The sequence below is a fragment of the Opisthocomus hoazin genome, chromosome 14 (assembly GCF_030867145.1).
Source record: "Opisthocomus hoazin isolate bOpiHoa1 chromosome 14, bOpiHoa1.hap1, whole genome shotgun sequence".
In the NCBI taxonomy this organism is placed as follows: domain Eukaryota; kingdom Metazoa; phylum Chordata; class Aves; order Opisthocomiformes; family Opisthocomidae; genus Opisthocomus; species Opisthocomus hoazin.
In genome coordinates, this window is record NC_134427.1 from 18,156,658 (window position 1) to 18,178,149 (window position 21,492).

A 21,492-nucleotide genomic window follows, 5' to 3' on the forward strand; every position below is an offset into this window, starting at 1 on the left:
ATTTTCCTATGTTTACAGAAGTCACAGTCACACTGTAAGATTCTACATGATAAGCGTTTTCTAATATTTTCAATTCAGATTGACAAACCAACGTGATAATTAATGTTCAGCCAAAATATCACACAGTAAGTCACAAAGACTTGCTCTCCCAGGTAGGACTGGAATCACATTGACTCCAAGCCTACCTCCAATATATCTGTCTTCCAAAAAAAGGAAGGTGTTTCTGGCTACTGTGATAAATCCTGCCAATTTGTCATAATCACAAAATCGCAAAGTTAGGTACTTACAAAGATGAATTGGAAATTAAGTAACTGCACTTCAATCTATGTAACATTTTTCTGAAACATAAATTCAACACAGGGACAGCAAAATATATCTTACAAAACATGGTGTAAAATACTACATATTTGTAGAGCCAGCTGTCACTCTAGCCAATGATGTAAGAATTAAGAGGAAAAAAAAAAGATTTAAATTGTGATCAGACTGAAGAAATAAAATAAAGGCAGCAAGGCAAACTGCAATTAAAGAGTTCTCAGTCTTTTCCAAGTAATTCTATAGGAGCAACAATGTTTTAAGGCTTAACATGAAAATCAAATATTTAATTTAAGAAAAGTATCACAGCAATTAAAATCAGTAGGGGTCCTCTGCTAGCATAAACATGTCATCTTGAATAATATTTCTTTCTCTATTAGGCAGTATCAAGGTTAACAGAGTAGAAAGTTAATGAGAATTCCATGTTGTATTCAACCTCTGGCCAACCTAGCCTTTTGCTCACCAGAATTTACAAAGCACCCAAAGGCAAACATTATTAGTAAAACATGATTTGTATTAATGTAAAAGCAAACAAGACAACAGAACAGAAAAGGTAAAGAATAATTCAGCACAGAAAAGGCGAGAGAGGCTTACCGATAACATAGGCTAGCAACAGTGCCAGGGTAACGGTAATAGCAGTAGCACTCAAAGCAGTGCACTTCCAGTTGCAACACCTGTAAGGTTTGTTAAAAGTGAAGGCAGGTCTAGAAAAGGTGCTTCTAGGAAGAGGCCTAGGAGGTGGAGAGTAAACAGTATTGGATGTTAAAGGATAGTTCTGACTGGCTGCGCTGAAGATAGCTGAAGACCCAGATCCATGTTTGAATAGGAAATGCCTACAAAAAGAAGACAAAGAACCATGCTGTAAAAAGCACTTTGTGATTTCAGAAGCGAAAGGAACTATGTAAGCACTATACAATAAATACTGCATATATTCACAGAAAACAGCAAAGACAGGAAAATGTGTATTTGAACACTCTCTGTACTGGAATTTTTTGAACCACCGCAACATTTCCAGCAATTTTTTAGTGAAACAATATAATGTAAACGAATTCTAAACTTTCCTCCCAGGGGTCAGAGTAATGGTGGAAAGGTTACTTCTCATTAGAGCACCTGGGGTGCTCCAAGATGAGCAGCCCCCCGTGTGCCTTGTTACACAGCCATGCCCGAGACAGAGGAATTGCTGCCAGCAGTACCCACTCCGTCCACACAACCGGGTTTATCTTGCCAAGAGTACAAAAACAGTGCAGAAGCCACTACTACTCTGAATGTTTATTTTCACTATGGCTTCTCCCCAGAATACAGGAAAAACAAAAGAAAATAATAAAAAAAAGAAAATAAGAATAAAAAGGGGAAAAAAAAGAAAAAAGGAAAAAAGAAAAAAGGAAAAAAGAAAGAGAGAAAGGGGACTACTTAGTGGAAAATCGACAAGGATAATCCATTTTGAAGGACTGTAATTACTGTATAGGTGAGTACAATTTCTTTAGCATTCTTAATTGAGCTATTTTGAGAGCAGTTTTTCTTCAAATGCCTTAGCCTACTGTGGTGATTCTCAAACATACTAAGAAAGAATTCATTTAGAGAGCTATTTCAGCATATCTTGGAGGACTGATTGCCTTCGAGAAAAAACAGCAAAGACCTACATTAGGACAAAAACTAAGGCACAGAAATGAGCCTTGCAGATCAGGCTCTGGTCAGGAAATACAGAGTGGTTGTCTATAGCAAGACGCATGGTTTTCAGGACTGGCAAGAGCTCTCCAAGAGAATTTGGGAAAGAATATTTAACTTTAAACAATAACTTACTGTGCTATGTGCTCAGAAATTGCGGTCAAAATGGAGACATTCAAGGCTGACCATACCAACCACTTTTTCTTTTGGAAACACCAACTTCCTTTGGACCTTCTTCCCTTTATTTCTGTGGGCAAGCTGCCTGAGTGCACTCTTTTCTGACCGGCGCACATCTAAACCCCATGCACAGCATGCACCCAAACCAGTTCAGAGCACCTTCGTGTTCCTCTGTCTCAAGCCACAAGGTCTGAGCTGAGAAACCCACTTGAAGGGGTGCTGATACTACAGCTTGCAAGAACAAGGACTGCCCTGGCCAAAGCTGTCACGAGAGTATTGTTTTAGCCTGCATCTCTGCAGCCTTTCTGTTGAGTACCCTGACTCAGGAAGGCATTTCCTAGAGAACAGCATTCACCTCTCCTGAGCTTGCCAGCTCTTTGCTTTGGGAGCCAGACATGGATGTGAAGCAACAACCCACATGCAGTTCAGGTGCTTTACACTGCGCCCTGTTCATACGGGCTCCCAGCTGAGGAAGAGCACCTGTGACTGTTGCTGCTGTTGGTTCCTACACAACCCATTTCTCTGTTCTTCCATCAGCTGAGCGCTGTGCAAGTGCTCTGCGGACCCCAGGCAAGGACTACCATGCCACTTGTGCTGGGGGTGCAAGCTGTCCCCAGTTGCTGCTGCCAAAATTGAAGGAGGATCTTGCATTTAGAATCACGTGGCACGATGATGCCTGAAAGCTAAAAGCCACATACACATTTCACAGCTGAAGGTTAACTGGCCAACGTTGACATGGTCCAGAATCTGCCCAATGACAAATGTACCTTTACACCCTCAGCAAGGCACAAGACAACTTTTTGAATACTTATATGGATCAATTAATCCATGCTGGTAGAATTTCTTTGATGGATTCACAGCGGGATGTACACAGGATCGAACACTCAAGAGTATGAAACATGATTATACTGTGACATTTGACTTTAAGAATATCGTAAATACATGTTCCTGAAAAGGTAATTGCTAAAACGGTGTAACGAGTATGATATTATGTATTTCCATTATAAGATTTTAAAAGAAAGGTTACAGTTCTCAAAATGCCAGATTATAGAAAATAAAACCTTATTACAGGGCAGTTTTACCTTTTAAAGGGCCTTTATTCAGGCAGTTACATAGAAAAGAAGGTAAATGAGGATACTGGTTAGCTGGCATTGCAGATTACAGTGTCTACACACTAGCATTCTTTTGACAAACCAGAAAAGTGAAATTTTTGTGTTGCTTATATTGAGTACTAGTTATTGCTGCTTCATACTTACTACCTAAGTAAACAGCATTCAGACAAAAAAAGAACAACCGAATCCGAGTACAGCATCTTGGCATTACATTAGACAACACATTCTAGTTTTCTTTCCCATTGACTTTCACAGCTATAGATATATACATCATATAGATGGCAATGCTATGAACATGGTAATGTTACTGTAACTATTTTAGTTCAAAAATCCTAAACTCCAATATGGCAAAGTAATAAATTCCAATGAAGTAATGTAACTGTCTACAGGACTGTATAATGCTGCTTCCCTCGTACCAGGCCATCAGAATACAGCTGGTTATTTTGGTTTCAATGAAGGCAATCAATGTCACACATGAAGGCTTTTGCAAGTACGTGAGGCCTTACTTTTCAGCTGGCATTTAACGAGATACATAGTCATTCAGACTTCTGGTAGGAAAGGACATCACAGCAAAATTCCTACTGATATTCAAGGAAGCAGAAGCACCACATAACATAAGAAAGGTGTTCTTATATATAAGCACGTACATAAATATATATATACACGCATATATAAAATACATGTATTAACCAGTCAATAGTTCTTTAATTGCTTTACATTTTCAACACATAATGAGAGAACACTACTTATTTGATAATTTTTCATTTGCATTTTTTGGAAATTACAGCAAAATGGCCTGATATTGGCAGTATCGATTGGTCTTTATGGTGCATAGCTCAAAGATATCAGAGGTAAAGGGAAGGAAACGCTGAACTGAAAGTTATTATTAAGTCTCTAATAGCCTTGCAATCAATAGCCAGGAATAATTTCATACTCTTGCACAGGGATTCATAAATGCGGCTGCGCAGCCTGATGGTAAAATGCTCATGTACGGAGGGATTTCTTTATTAGCAGAAGAGTGCTCAGAAGCTGGATTCAGCTCACACCCTTTTAGAGAGATGAGTCCATTCACACCGAGGAGAATATACATAGTTCTAAAACTTGTAGTAAAACTGAGATTCTGAGGCAAGGCTACACTGAAAGCGAGCTACTAGTGAAATAATGTTGAGAAAATGTGAAAAATCACAATTGTTTATGCCTTCCACTTTTGGGAGAGTATACTGAGTACCCAAAGACATTTCTATGAATTTGCAAAACACCTGTAGCAGAAAGACAAATTTCCAAAGCTAGACTGTGACTATGTTCTCCAACTGAGACGACTCCTCATCTGTCTGAGCACACCACTGTTCCCAAAGGACATTAGGGCATGCTAAACTGTTGCTATCCATTCTATAAAATCAGATACGCTCTCTCAAGAGGAAATAATAAAAATTGCAGTTCAAAAGTTTAGATGTGACTGCAGCCTGGTGTGTGCTTTAATATTCAGTCTAAGAGAGAAGCTAAGGCTTTCCTTTTTTTTTTTTTTTTTTTAAACTGAGAACACAAGAGAAATCAGAGATTTATAAGAATGATTGATAAGACCACTCGTTCCAAGTGGGGAAGTTCTAAACGTTCATAAAACCATCAAAAACATCCATGAAGATGATGATAATGTTCTCTTCAAAAGAGAAATACAGGATATAAACTGTAAGGCAGTTGTTTGGGAAATAAAAGTCACTTAATATTATTACACTGCTAATTCCAATATATAAATAAATATTAAAGGCTCAGTAATAATTTCATAGATAAAAGAGGCAGCTGGAAAACATTCCCTCTTTCTTAAGGTAATGACAACATTTGTTTGCCTGTCTGTGCATCTGTTCACCTCTACAAAGGTTAAACTTTTGAACTTTGAATCCTCTCAAGCAAAGGCGACAGGAAGAAGACGACCCTACTGGACCCACAAAAACCGGGGGTGAGGGGGTGGGACCAAAACCCCCACCCCACAAAAAACCCAACAAAACCAGTAAGAGCCCCAGTGAGCTTCCGTTTCTAAACTCAGCTCCTCGTCCTCTCTAAGGGCCTCCAGCAGCATGGCCCATGGTGGCTAACGAAGCAGAATACGTACTGGCTGATCAATAGCCAGGTCTAAACCTGCTACACTGACATGGCCAGTAAAGAGGTAAGGACTGAGGGAAGGGGGTTATTGGGGAGTTCAGGTGGCAGAAGGCATGAAATTAGACCTCTTCATCCTGCTGATCCCAGAATGGCTTGCTTTCTATAAAGAAGCAGTTTCATGCGGCTCATCTAAGTGCTCTTGTTCAACCTTAAGAGGAATGGCATGTAACTCCAAGAGTGCAGTTCATACAAAAATGATGAATTCTCAGTTAGGAGCAGGTTAGAGAACAGGAGTTAATTTCTTTCTTTACATCCTTCTCTATCAGGCTGTTTTGTTTTGTACTTTCGGCTTCTTACCTGGAATGGTAATTTAAGTCTCATAAAAGCTACACAAGGCAACATCCCAACTGAATTCATGTGGCGGTAACGTAATACTATTATCGAAACTAGACTAACCCCACATAGAATTCCTTAATTAAATTCCAAGAAAATATTTTGATATCCCAGTACTGTAGTGATCTCTCTAAACTTTGTCAAGGGCTTGATATCACTGCTGTAAGTTCTATGCGTTTCCCCAGTGACTGGCGTCTGTAGGCCTAGAAGTCCACCTTCATTTGTACCTATAACATATTTTCCTTCCATTTCCATTAGAACCTACAGATTTGTAAGAGGAAAAAATGAAGAACAAAAGCAGACTTAGGAGTGAACTACTGAGTGGATTAGTAGAAACACAAATCTTGCAACACCTTGGCCAATAAATGAGTCTGCATTTCTCCAGGATCACATTCGTACTTGTATGTGATGTGTTTCACATTCAAGAAAGTTACCTAAAATGTCAGAAATTGTCGCATAGCTATGTGATAGGAAAACTAAGAAGTCTCTAGTTCCATCATTTAAATTTTTCAATTTCTTTTCCACTAAAATCTGTAACTGCATATATATATATATAGAACTGTATATCTATACCAAAGTAGGCAATTGAAGTATTTCTTTTTGTAGTCAACAGAAGTGCAAAGGAAATTTTTTAAGAGGCATAGTAGCTGAAACATGAAAAGGATTCTGATTTTTGGCATAATCAGAAAAGATATGAAGACGGTAGCCGAAAGGGATCTGAAAACGCTACGGCTGCCTATATACTTTGGCAAAAATGAACTACAAGCCAATTGTTACCTGATCCTTTTTTGTCACTTAAGCTTTCCTGTGACAGTGGGAAGCAGCAGAAATTTGCTCTTTCCTGATTTTCTATCCATCCTATTCTGTACCCAAAGCGGGAGGGGAAACAAAAGGAAACTTCTAAACGTAGATAATAGTCAGAATATGGACCTCTGTTTATAAATCTCACATATGGCACTCAGAAAACTATACAGTATAAAACCAAGACAGCTATAAATATAAATATATGGTATAAAAACAAGACACCTACTTGACAACAAAGATGAATGCACTATACCCTCATCTTGAAAACCAACCCAGGAAAACAATATATGAATATAAGACATGACTTACAACTACAGATGGAATCTGACCTATAATTCTGTCATCTGCCTTGTTTTACCTTTTTGTGTACAAGAACTGTAGGAACAAGAATGCTCATGGGTGAAAGAAGAGCGAAATAGCCATGCAAACTATTTATCTAATTTATTTTATCATTCTATTTTTACATGTATAATTGAAGCACATTTGAAACCCCTTAGAGATTTGCCTTTGGGAATAGAACTGCTTTGTTAAAATTTCCTCTTTGAGCTGGACTTGCCTTTTGAATCACTCACATAGAATCGCTTCCCTTTATTCACTCACGTTTACTTTACGTGGTGTTTGAGAACTTAGCCTGGTGACCCTGGATGTGAAAGGATGTATAAAGGATCTGTATCCTTTACTTTCTGCTTCAGTAGAGAACAAGTGACATGATGCTGACTCACTTGCCTGTTATTGCTGCAGGCGAGCTAGGCCTGTTAACCAGGGGACTAAACTTTCAAGTCCCTGGCAGAAAATGGGGACGATAATCATATAAATATAGGACAGTGCCAAAATCAATCAAGAACAGCTTCTAAAATGGAACAGTTGTCCAAAACACAATTGTCTTCTGCTTTCATTGGCTATTCAGTGAAAAAAAAGACAAAACAAAAACTACCACATTGGGGATATAAATTACTCTAATATAGATCAGTATGGGTTTTATTATTATGATACATGGTGACATTGCTACATTAATCCAGTAGTTTTCAAAAGTGCTTTTCTGTGGCTTATGACCTTCCTTTGGCACTACAATTCAAACAACAACTGAGTAAATGTGACCAACGCACATGCAGATTCGAGGGGTACGGAAGGAATAACGGAGCTCGTGGTTTGTTCTATGTTTTTTTCAATTAATTTTTGATCTGGAAAATGAGAACAATAGTACAGTAACATTTACAAATAGTATGTATATAGAATATATACATACTATATAGAATAGTATGTAATATTTGCACAGTACTTTGAAACCATGAAATAAGAAGGATAAAAATACCAATATTATAATTCTGTTGCTTATATTCCGCAGTTAGCAGCATGGCTTAAAACAAAGAAAGGAATGAGCTAACTGAAGTAGAAGTAGCTGCTGCTGCACAGTTCTCTCTGCCGTGAACTGCCTCCTGCGGGTATCCATGCATATTCTAACTGACTTCTGCTCCTAGAATTTAAGTGTCCGTCCAAATACCCACACTCACATGCGTATGGTCTAAAGCCACACTGTACAGCTACTGTGACAAATAACACAAATTTTACCTGACAAGAGGTGTATCACATTACCTACGTGGATACTATCTAGTCTTCAAATGTACATTTCCTAGGACTAGCTCTCCAGAGGGTGGATACACATTTCTGGGCAGTAACATTACCCGTACCTATGTGTTTTTCTTTAAAATGAAAAGACAGGATCTTTTGCATATCTCTGGCCCTTTCTGCTACACAGTGTCTGTTTCCCAAATCAGCTCAGACTCTTTGTATTAACCAGTAATCCTCTTTCTCTTTCAAAATTTACATGTAGTCTGTTTCTGGTTTTGTACGTGAAAATACTGTGTTTCATACGAAGCTAATAGGCTACTGGCTTACTGGTGGCCATGAAACAACAACGTATCTTTACTTTTATTTAACTTTAATTTACTTTTATTTAACTTTATACACTATACCATCATTCAAAATAACGAGTGAAGAGTAGCTGCAGCATGACTGTTCAAGTTGCTATACCAAACCTGCAAAAACCCCCTTACACCTATATACATTCTCCCATTGTTCCAGGGAAGGCCGCACCAGAGATTTTCCCAAAGAAAAAAATACAGTAGCATATATGAACAATCTAAATTGCCTTGTTGTCCTAACTGACTGGATCGCAAATTACTCAAAATAAGGACCCTCAAGCGCCATTGCTGTTAATGTGAAAATTGTACTTCATTGTAGCTGACAAACGTTCGTATTTTTGTTTCCATAAAAGATGCTTTCATTCTCGCATTATTAAATTTAGGGTCATATTTACAGCTTTTATTTTAATTTCATGGTCATATTTACAGTTTTCAATTTATCTTTTACAATTCAGAAGTCTTAAATGTTTTCAGGATGTTTTCTTCTGTGCAGTGAAAACACATGGGACTTGGACTGAATTTAAAACCTTTGCTGTGTTTCTGTTTTTAACACGGCCAGCCTCTCTATATGTTAGATTTATTGTTTAAATAGGTAGAAAATTACAAAACACGAGTGAAATGTCATATTAGCAAATACTGACCAACATGATTTGAAGGAAAGACCATAAATGAAGCCCTCCCCTGCATTTATTCTTGGAATAACCACAGGTTCGGCCATTTAGCTCGGGAGCAGGCTCCATTCGCAAACAAGTTCCTAATGAATTGCGTTGCTCAAATAGTAATCGTCTCCCTGCTTGGTGGTTTATGATCACCAACACCAGTGTGCCCTGGGAGCTGTAAAAGCCCTCTATCTGCTACGGAAACCTCGAACTGGGAAAAAGGCAGGCAGTAAAGTGCTCTCTGTATCTCCGCACTGGGGGCAAGATTCACAAGATGCTCAAATGCCGAGACCAAGGAGAAGGAATAAACTTCCCAAGAGCTCACACCCAACCATGCGAGTGTATAGTTATATATGCTTTTTTCATTCATTATTTTTGCTTTTAGCTCTACTCTACCTTAAACAGAATGTGAGTATGTACAGGTTTCTGTGATTTGAAAGGTTATCAACGTACTTTTTGAAGAATACAAACAATTATGAGCTTGATTAAGGAAGCATAAGGAAAAACCATAGTACAGGATAAATCTCTTGATAAGTGATGGCTGTCAAGATCTCCCCTACTCTAAAAGGAGCGATAAACAAGATGATATTTTTAGGAAAGCAGGTATCCAGATAGTCTTAAATATGCACCTTTAACTACATAATACAGAAAGGAGTGACTCCATCTACATGATGAGCTGAATGCACTTCTTGAACTCCAAAACTGTCCAAGTTTTTAAGTGTTTAGAGCCATAATCAAACTTCAGGGCTCTGAAATATTGCTGAATAGTAACTAAAAATCATAACTGCCTCGAACCCCAAATACTTCTCTTATTATTCTAGCACTTCAAAGTTCTATATAAATTAATGATAATTGAATCTCAAGTTCATGGTCTGGTACCTCACTGTTGCCCTTAGAGGAGCTATTTCCATGGTGATAAGATTGCTTAAATTAAGCTGTCTTTTTCCACAGTACTTGGCTCATCGCCAGCGCAGTGAAGGGAGATTTCAGTCCATTCAGCACAGCATTAACCTTACTGCCAACACTGCTAAATGGGTTAGAGGAACTAGAAAGAAATTTGATGTAAAAAATGAAGGAACAAGCAAATATGTAAAATACTGAAGCACGAAACAGGACTAAAAATAAACACTTTGAAATAATAAAAAAAAAAATCTAAATTAGGTAAGTTTTGATATTCAGACAGAAAACTTAAAAATTCTAATGCCTGGGTAATCTAAATGCAAAACTTTACTCAAAATAAGCGTGTCCAGTGGTTTATCTGTAAGGGAACTCTAACAGGCTATAGGGAGGATCAGAAATAATGTCAGGTGAAAATCCCGGTTTACCATTTAGTTTTCTCTTCTTATTTGGGAATTTTACTAAAGTGGGAAAATAAATAGTAAACACCAGAAAAACATCCAAAACACAAAAAAGCAAGATATGGAAACAAATTCTGAGTCAACTAACAGGGCACAGAGAAAATGAAAAACACTCTTTACAATTGTCAGGGTTTAATACACACTCCATAAAAAAGTAGCAAGCTATGTTCAGATAGGGCTGTCAGAGATAATGACAATGTATTAGACTGTAAATCATAAGATTTGAAACATTAGAGTAAAGTATCTATGAAACCTGAAAAAACAATTATTTTAGTGGAAAGGAAGGGAATACGCAATAGGTTGCAAGTACTTTATTCTGGGGCAGAAGAAAAAAAATCAATTTATGTAAGAGCCCAATAACATTATCCTAAAAAAAGAGAATCAATGTTTCCTGTGTTTTTATGTGGTGCGAGAGATTCTTGCAGTATTTTTCTGGCAATATTTACCAATTATTTTTCTGTGTGACAATGAAATTACTGTGTGTTCATAAATCATTTTAATAATGAATATGTTTTTTTCAAAACTGCGTGCTCCTGCATAAGGACAGAGCCCGCATTTGCATTTACAGGCGCATTACAGCGCTGAAGGCTGCAGCACAGTCGGTCAGCAGTTCGAGCTGTTCCACCTTCTACAGGCACAGCTCTTCTCCCATTTCTTCACCAACAGCTATTCTCTGACATGTCCTCTGAAGTTCTAAAGGTGCTCCTAACTCTTATTTTCATTGGAGTTGCTTAGAACCAGAAAAACTTGCAGAGTCAGAACCGGCCTTGGCAATGACACGCACCTAGACTCTATTTTGGCTTTGCCGAAATCTTGTGTGAGCTTGAACAAGTAATTTTGCCTTTCCGGTCTCCTCACAACACAGCTGGGCTAGTAAACTGGGTCCTGACAAAACTCTTTTGCAGATTAGTCCATGCACAAAACACCTCCAGATGAAGCACAATACCAAACTTCCCATTCGCCTTTTTCTACAAAAATATAACAAAGCTTTACTCTGCTCAAAAATCCGTTCAAAACGCACACCTCACTATACATCTGTACTGCAGCCCTCTGCGGCCTAACCTAGGGTTTCCAATTCGAATTACACAAGACTACACATTTCATCACAGTATGGCAAACATTTTCAGAACTACAGCATTTCCTTTTACATAACTACGACACATTATCATTATGAGCAGACTCATAAACTTGCTCCATTTCTGACTGTCCAGAGTGAACGGGATTTACAGTCACCCGATTAGTTGCAGGAAATCTTTCCCTGTCTAAAAAATTCTCTAATATTACATAGCTGTAGATAAACCATCCAAACACATGCGCTGTTTATGGATTAACTGGAGGTGCAGCTGGAAGAAAAGCTGAACATGTGCATTCTGACTTTTGCCCAGTTATTACAGTAGGGAATAGATTAATAAATCGTCTTTTTGATTGCAAATGTTCCAAATTAAAAAAAAAAAAAAAAATCTGCTTAGACATATCAGGTACATCCAAATTAGGCAGACTGGGTACTATTAAATATTTAGCACAGAAACACGGCTGCCATTGACATGTTTCCCTTTATTTTGTAGGATTACTTTTAATGGACAGCTACACATTAACGGAGAAGGAAAGCCAGAGAATCCAGCTATTAGGCCAAAGTATCTGTTCAATTCTAGCTGAATCATTCCTTGTTAAGGAAGAAAAAACAAGCCGCAAGCCCTTCTTTTTCTCTAAGGCTGTGTTGTGTACTGCCAGCTTCTGGGAAGTGGTGATCACCAATGTGTTTTGTTACAATGCTCCCCTGCTATATCACTTGTCTGCACCTAAACTGCAGATACGCCTTGGCAAACAGTCTCACAGATTCTACTTTCAGATTATAGAGCCTTTCAGGCAGCTTCATGAGGGGCTGCAGCTAGCTGCCGGAGGGTGAGTGAAATCAGCCGAAACAACCGCTGCAGGGAAGGAATGTGGAAAATTCCCAGACTTTGTGAACTGCTAACGTGCAGCCCACAGTATGTTTTCCAGTCCGAATTCCTAAGCCACTGCACAGCCCTTTCGTCATTAGCCAATTACATAACTACAGATGTAACTACCTATGTATTTGTCCTTTATGAGATGTTTCAAATTTGGAAAAAATAGTAAGAAACAAGAAAAACGAAACTGAACTCCAAAGAGACTTTAAATTGGAAAGCATTTTCCCCAATGGGGTCTGATGAGAACACAGTGAACAGGGATGCAGAAAGGCTAAACAAGATCTACCGAACTGCTAACTGAAGAGAACCAAAGGTATTCAATGGGTACCGCACGTCTAGGGAGCAGCCGATTTGTCTTTATAAAGACAAGAATTGTCTTTATAAAGACTGTGTAAACAGAAGCTTCTAGCTCTAGAAGGACTAGCTGAGCTAAGACTTTGTTTATGTTAACTTCTGGAGAAAAGTTTCCATCTTCCCTGATTCTTTTTGTGATTTGTCCTTAAGACAAATCAGGAAAGTTTTATTTCAGAATGAATCATCATCTTCGTCAACCCCAACTTCATAGCCTTTCAGAGAAGAAAAACTTACTTTGACACTTCCGATTAGCAACAGTTAAGTGTTTAAAGATGTACACTAAAATAAAGTTTTCTAATAAAATAAGTTTCTTATAAAACAACAGAATTCAGGTTTCAGTGATTAATTGTGATCACTGGTCCTTGAACATATGTACGAAAATGTTTTCTTTTTAATACACATAATACCTTATGTTCTCCAGATCAGATCAGATCAGTTGCATGTCAGACATTCATCTGCTTTACCAAACCCAACTTTCACAGAGTCAGGCACTTGACATGTTTCAAAATGCCAAAACCCAAAGGAAACCCTGATCAAAACTTCTTGGGGCTCTGCTCACAATGAAGAGGAACAAGGTTGCAGAAAATCAAGGGCTTGTTTTAAGCATCAAGTCAGCAAACACAGCTGTAGTTGAAAGCCATCAAATTAGCCAATACTTATCAGGAACACAAAAAGCTTATTATAGCCAAAAAGCCAGAGGAAACTGTGCATTTACCTCTGTAGCAGAACTTTGGGTACCAAAACACAGGTTTGCTAAATACAGAACGTATGTGCTTTCAATTATTTTTCAGAGTAGATTATTTGTGCAAACTGTGAAAGTTCCTGAAGCTGAACCCTCCCTTCCCAGCTCCCAGAGGTAAGGCTCTCCATGCTCAATATCCATCTTGGGCCTGTATCGTTTCTCCATCACCAAATCATTATCAAATTATATTCTTTATGTATATATGCAATAAAGTGTTTAAATAAGCACTGAGGAAAATATTATTTTAGTATTATTTCCTATCTTTTCTTATCCACAGGAAAGCTACAGCCCAAACATCAACCAGCTCCAGAAGTGCCAGGGTACACAAGACTTCTGTTTGCCGATTACAGAACGGCCCTAGGAGAACGTGGGAGGGTGAGACAAGAACACAAGCACAAATCCTGACTGCACACAACTCTAAAATACCTATGTAATCTACACACCTTCTGGAAATCAACGTCTTCCAAAACCTTGCGAAATGTGTGCTTTTACGAGCATTAATGATGTACATGAAGCAAACAAGTAAGATCTCACATGGCTACACAACACGGCCTCAAATCAAAATGCACTGGCACGTCCTGAACGACAAACTTGTAATTCTCCATCACCATCTTTTGTCAACATCAGGCCTCCTCCCCATATTTTTATTGTTTGTTTTTTTAAACATTTGAGCGATGTTGTGTGCAACAGGTTGGTCTGTACCTGGTTTCCAGCGGGATGTTGCTGTTCAAGACCCAGCTGTTATGGAGATGCACTGAATCTTGCGTACTGGTGGGGGGAGTCGGGGCAGCAGGACTGGGCTGGCTGCGGGTGGTCATTGATCTTCTCTGGAGAGAATCGGCTGCTGGAGGTGGTTTTCTGGCGCAGGTGCATGCGTGCGGTGGTGGAGGTGGCGGCGGGAGGGGTCTGAAGGTGAACTGGTTGTGTGGGCTACCTGGCATATCTGAAACAACAAAGAAAAGGCAAAGAAACACACAGAGTGTTACTATTTAAAAAAAAAATCAAGAGAGCATGATATAATATTTATCAGTCTTAAAGCATTGTGCTTTATCATGTTGCTAACCCATGTGCCTGTAAAATGTTGTTGCAACATATGAAATAATTTAAGATATAATACTCTACTGAAATGGAGACTATCAGACACAGACACACGCCCTCCAGCACTGTAGTTCAGTAGTTCGACAACAACAAAAAAAGAAAAAGGAAGCAAAAGAAGATATAACATTCACTTAATTTGTCATAGGATTTTTGGGGGAGGAAGGTAAAGAACAAATAAATCAAGTTGACATTGAACTGCAGCACAGATACCAACTGATTTCATGAGGTATAAATCTCATTTAAGAATGTCCGCAAAAGAAACAGACACAGTATAACAATTAGTCCTGCACTTCAAATCAAGAGAGAAAATCATTCAATAACTCCTACCACCTAACAAACATCGTTCATACAAGAAGTTTAACACATTTCTAGGAGTCTGTTGCCGCATTTGTTAAACGAGACCTGGGAACAGGCCCTCTTCAAGACTACCAGGAGCACTAGCGATCCAGACACCCAGAGAAAAGGTTTTGTGGCAGCTAAAGGCAGATGAGCCCGCAAGGAGCTCACGGCCAGGCTGTGAAGGAGATGGAGCGGCAGACGCGTGGTGTGGGTACAGGACCCCCGCCGCAGCTGCACAGGTCCTGTCCCGTTGCCAACACCACTGTGTGGCTCAGCCTGCGCCCGCGAGCTTGACTCCTCCTGCAACAGACAACGAAGACACAAACGCGGTGTAACGGTGCTTTGAAGGGACAGTAAAATCTTGTTTTCTCTACTTCCCACAACAGTCTCCAAAGCCTCTCAGTACAGCAAGAAACACAGCAATGGAGAATTGAGGCAAGAAACTCCTATTGAAAAGAACAATAACAGATATATTGCAAAGCAGCAGCTGATAAAAATTGCTGCCAGGTTGGGTGAGCTGTGAAGCTGTTAACTGGAAACTCTTCCAGCTAATTTATCTCAGTGTCTAATGCGGCTTTGTCCTATCTGTATACTCACTCTCACCCTCCCTTTTACCTTAGCAGACGTCCAGTTAAATTTGCACAAAACCAGCTGGAGCGGAGCTCTGATGGACCTGCGAAAACTCCCTGCAAGGAACTGTTGTTGCCATCCATTTGCAGCACCTGCTTTCTTTAAATTATGACATGATGTGTCTGCAAGGTGAAAGCTGAAAGCGTGCCCCTTCCCTTCTTGGAACGGCTGGTGGAAAAAAAGCACTTTTTTCTCCGTGACAGTCACAATTTACCCCAACTGGAGAAACAAGGTTGTTCAGTGCTCTACATAAGCTCTGCTATGCTGTGGTAAGCAAAGCTGTCACGGATTTGGCCCAGGCTTAATCCTTTTAATTTCATTGATCTTTTATCAAGCAGCATTCTTACAGCTGCATTAAGGTTTATGCTGTAATATTAGTTTGCATATACTAGAAAAGCACTTCTAAGCATATTAGAAAATTGGAGACCTCAGTAAATTAAATCACTGGAGTCAACAGTCCAGAGCTCTGAAATAATCTGCTAAGGCACTTTCATATAATAATTAATCTCAGTAAATCCTATATCCTGCTATTTTAGAATTGAAAGCTACCCAAATTTTGGACATAATATTGGATGTCCAGCATCCTCAAGTATTTGATCAATGACATTCCCTTACTTAGGGGTATCAATCTTAAATCCACTCTACAGAAAATTTGCAGGATTATTATACATCCTATAATTTGCATGACAAGTCATTTTAATGGTTGTGCCACTGCCCTGTTAGAAAATTGCTGATCTTTGCCAGGACAAGCAGTCAGACTCTACAAGGTATAGCAAAAGCTATGCCGCAAACATTGAGCAGCCAGGGTGACTGCTTCTCTAGGTAAACGGGAAAAGAGCGTCTCATCTACGTGGCAAAACATCTGTTGGCTCTCTTCTTCCCCTTTTATCTGTCCTGTCCCCATCCTGTCAACAGCACGCAATTCTCTGACAAACAGTTTAGTTTGCTCCATGCAATAGACTGGTTCCGGTTTGCGAACCATGAAGTATCGCTGGTTGGTAGGGTACCTTGTATCTCCCAGTGCAATGCAGCACAATACATTCACGCATCGGATTTCCTGGGGGATTCCTTTTTAATTACCACACTTGTCACCCCTTCATCCAGCTACCGGCATCACAGAAACCCAGGCTCTGAAGTATTTTGGTGATTTAAAGACAAGTCTTCTGCATCAGACCTTCACTTCAGTGAAGCAATGCAAACTCATTACGCTGAGAGTCAGCCAAGTTTCCAATTAGTTTTTACAGACTTTCTAATTTGGCAAAGTTATTTTTTGTTTTGCTTGAAACTAAGTCTACATCTCATTAACTCTATTTTTATAACACAAAACATGTTGCTTGGGATATAAAGCAGCATTATGTCAAAATATACATGCTTACGATTCTTCAGGACTTTGAATAAACAGAAGACTCTGTAAAATAACTTAATGCAAAACCATTTAAACATCTAAAAAGTGATATTACACAAGATAATTTGTCTAAACCCAAGAAGCTTTCAAAATGTATGGAAGCGATACAGAAATGAGCTTAGCTATGAATTTTTACCCTGTTGCTATTGTTCAGCATTATGGTATCCATACCAACTCCTGTTTTGATTTTTAATGGTTACTAGTGATGCTCAGATTTTACAACTTTTTTACATCAAAAAATCTATGTATGATACGTAAACACAGCGTTAATTGTTTTCAGTGTGTTGACATGGTAGAAGTTTCCATTAATCTAAAAAATTTAACTATAAAACATGACTTCAGCTCAAACTTTAGATTTCAAATAATTAGCTGAAAAATCTGACTTTCAGCTGAGGAGCGTCCAAGCCAGAAGAGATGCTCTTGGCCCTCACTATTGGCCTTCCCATCTGCACTTGCCTTTAGCCTTGTTTTTTAACAGACAGAAGGGGCTGTTCAGAAAATGTCAAAATTCTTTCCCCTAAGACTTCATTATTTTTAAATAGCGCTCTCATTTCAGCAGAGCATCTAGAACTACGATGTCTGAGCACAGACCTCAGCAGCTCCTGTCTTCAGCTGCTGAGTTCTACCTCTACTGCTTGTTCCTTCAGGAGACACAGTACTCCAGATCTTCCCTTTGTATTAGGCCTCTATTTATCAGAAGCTGGGAAGTTAATTAACTGAGACACTTCCCTTCTCTGCCATGCTGGGTGAGTGCTGCCATTCTGCTCAGAAGTTACTGGAGGCGCAGACCAACGGACAAGAGCAGCATTGACATAAACTCATTGTCCGTAAGAGTCTGGCTCAAATGCCTTACTAATCATAAACACGTAGCTACATTGCTTTATAGACTGACAAAAATAAAATAAGCAGCTTTATCAACTAGTTAGCACCTAATTAAAAATCAGTTTTGAAAATAAGCCAGGCTTTGCTGAAGTGTTTTCCTAACAGTTTTGAAGTATACTTTACTATACTTTTAAATCCACGTAGAAAGGAGGGGTAATTGAACTGTTTTATCATTTACTGACAAGATTACAATACCCTGTATTCTTACCAAGTGACGTATATCAGAGAGAATATATTAAAAAGTAATGAACCTTAAAAGGTTTGCATCTAACCTGTTGTGCTTTTGAGATATTTTAATTTTTTCAGTTCCTAAATTCATTGTTTATGGGTATGTTTGGATTTTTTGTTTTCAACTGGATGTCTCTCAGTGGAGTATGAATTGGCTTGCAACCTGTTATTTAATGAACAAAACAGCAACATATGTTCAGAGAGCTTAGTTTAGTTTATTTAAAAGTTCTACGGGTATACTACTGCTCAGTTACGAACCAATCTGTAACTTCTTCTCCAGCAGACATGAAGGAGAATAATGCTATTTATCAAAACAGAGCCTTGAACGGGTCAACCGGCACCACGCAGGAAGATGTGTCTGACGCCATCTAACAGAATGGAAGGATCACGCCCAGAGCACCGGGCCCAGCTTGTGCAAACGGGCACTGAAGAACTGGAAAAGATTCAGTGCAGGGAAGATGGAGAATCTGAACGCTTAAGACTACAGCTAAAATGCATTGAATAGAAACTCTTAATTTTACAATGAGATTAATGCTCTGGCTCGAAGAATACAAACTAAGATTAGATGTAGGTGCAACCACTGCAGAGTGCTGGCTCTGCTACCTGCTAACCTACTTACTGACACTGTGCAAGTCTTTATTTTCCTTCCATTCTAAATTTAAAATGATTCTTCTTCTGTATAGGCACTAATGACCTTACTAAGCCCATAATTTTTTTTTGTCCATCTCTGAATTCCTTTGATTTTTGTTGTCACACATTTTTAAGAAAGGTGAATATGAAAAATAAAACTGTGTGTGAACTTGCTCTGTCCTTCTGATGTATCTCAACATTTAGTTGGCCTACCTCACTTGTAAAATCCTTTGCTTCGCGAACTTTGTCAGACCACTAGGATATAAAAGTATCTAACCAGTACCTTTAATATCAATTTACCTGTAGATTACTGTTTTGTTGTACATAATTTTTTTCTCAGCCTTACTACACAGTAAATCTTCCAGAATATAAAATATCAAACATCCCTAAAGAATTCTACAAACCATATGGTTTTATGCAAAATAAAGTTCATAACGTAATGAAAGCTTATGAACTAAAGGTCATACGGACTCAAAGTTTGCATACTAGTAAGTAAAAGAGATTTACAGACCTCCAGGGACCAACACTACTTCCCACCACAGCCTACTGACTCACGCCCACGGTGCTTTGAACTCGCGGATTTCCTTGGCGAGCAGGTTGGGATGGCCCCGAACAGACGAAGGGAGGGACCAGTTAAGCACTGGGGATCATCAGGGGACTCTGGGCACTTTATTTATCAGTACAGTTGTGCCCTCAAATAGCCAAGTATGTGATTTCATACCACACTGCCACTCAGAGCAGAATGAATCCTATGTAACATTATTCAGGCTGTGCTGAAAACACAGCACTTCCGAAGACAAATTAACAGAGATCTGCCATGTACTTTGAATGGCGTCAATGAGCATAAAATACAGCTGGATTTACATCATAATAATGTAATGATGTCAAACAAATGATGTACAATACTTCAACACTCAGTCCAGTGTGTTCACACGGATCCAACTAAATGTCTCCTGTATATTCTCACTATCACATACGTTCAGTTCCCTTCAATCCCTTACAATTATACACACACATGACAGCAGCTTCTAACTCATAATTTGTGGATCGTTTTAACGAAAAGAGATTTGGCAAAATCAGAAATCTAGTAATTTCTTAATGCTAAAAGAAACTTCTTTCTCCTTCAGTATTTTCAAGTTTAGCCATATAAAAAAATTAAATATGATGGTGACTCAATTCTTTTTAAAACACAAGTAACATTTACATGCAATGTTCTACAGTCTAACTATATTCTAAATTCTGTTCTGCATATAAGCTACAAGGACAGTAAGGGCTTTTTACGATGGCTGTGCAGCACTTCCTTTTCTATTTTTACATTAACAGTCAAAACTTGTACTGTAAGGCCTGCGTGACTATATTTTGTAAACACTCATAATCGACCTCATTCGAGGAAACTTTACAAAAACCCCATAATTACCCAGTTTTGAACACCAGACTAAAAAGGAACGATGGAAGCATGACCAGCAGGTCTCTGTTTAAAATGCTGTTGCTTTTACAGAAGTAAATGTTTTATGTTTCTTTAATTATGTTTAATATAATCTCTCGTGAAATAGTGCTAAGCTCAGCTAAAATTCCTTCTGGAGTCCATATTTATTTAGGTAGCCTAATACAAGCCTGAGATTTTCCCATTAATTTAATTTATATTTTTGGTCCATTTCTAACAAACAAATGCTGAAATTACTTAAAGTCTACTAGAAAATCTTCACAAATCAAATAGCATAAATGGACTTTATTACTTGCATATAATATTGATATTAAGTATCAATGCCTTAAAACTTCCAGCAAGAGACAGCAGAAGGCATTGTCATTAGCAGGACTTCTGTATTTGCCAGTCATTTGCCATTGCTGTTGCACCTCAGGATGGTAACACTGCTGGGCTCCATTTCTTGTAAAACATCTATTAGTAGTATGATAAAAGTGAAAAAAATACCTGAGATCTCTTAGTGTTTTGGAAAATAAGTCAGAAGTGTCTCTGCAAACAAACTGGTTCTTGACTCAGCTGCAGGAAAATGTGGGAGAATTTTTCAGGCAAAAGAAGAGAGGTTAGAGCTCATCAGAGAAGGAAAGGCAGTGATTTATCACCAGGGAACTATCACGCGGCTACCCTTCCCAACTTTGCTGATAGGATGCATTTAATAATATTCTGCCTTTCAAGATTCAAAAAATTCTGGCATCTGTCGTCCTTGTACCGTATACTTAACTTGTCAATTTTACTTTGTAAAACTCTTGAAATACGACTGATACACTCTTTTTTTTAGATGTGTGTGGGAGAGTGTTTTTGCTTTTTCTGATGATAGAAATGTTAACGTACTCAAACCAAAAGAAGGGCTCGTGGGCCCAGAGCGATCTTTCTCCAGCTGTATCAGCTGGCGCAGTGAAAGACGGCACCTCTCCTGAAAAACCCGGCCTCACTTCGAGGCACTTCTATCTGTAGACCATTAGAGCTGTAACAGCACTACTCCTCCTTAATTAACTCCATCACTCAGTGTTTTAACTTGGGAGCCTGATTGCTGAAGTAGAATAATTTTGGAAATAAACACTGCACTATAAGCTGCCACTCTCTGTGCTGTCGTTTGTAACCAGAAATGAGTTTCAGGTTGTAATGCTGCATTCTGTGGATAAGACGCAAGTTCTAAATGTTATCACGCAGAAGCACCTGACAATATAAACACGCTGATGTGTGTTCATATAAAATAGACATTGCCAAAGGGGAGTGAAGAGCTAGAGCTCCTGAGG

The 21,492-nt window shown here is 38.7% G+C and overlaps 1 protein-coding gene across 5 annotated transcripts in view; it reads right to left on the bottom strand.

The window, feature by feature from the left end:
- The window catches only part of TENM1 (teneurin transmembrane protein 1), a 1,260,898-nt gene that overhangs the window by 147,793 nt on the left and 1,091,613 nt on the right, over positions 1 to 21,492 (bottom strand). For all 5 annotated transcript variants that reach the window (XM_075435330.1, XM_075435332.1, XM_075435331.1 and 2 more), the window contains 2 exons: positions 14,247 to 14,487; positions 907 to 1,145 (listed from right to left, as the gene is read on the bottom strand). In XM_075435330.1, the coding sequence (XP_075291445.1) occupies positions 907 to 1,145; positions 14,247 to 14,487 (480 nt within the window). The remainder of the gene's footprint in view (positions 1 to 906; positions 1,146 to 14,246; positions 14,488 to 21,492) is intronic.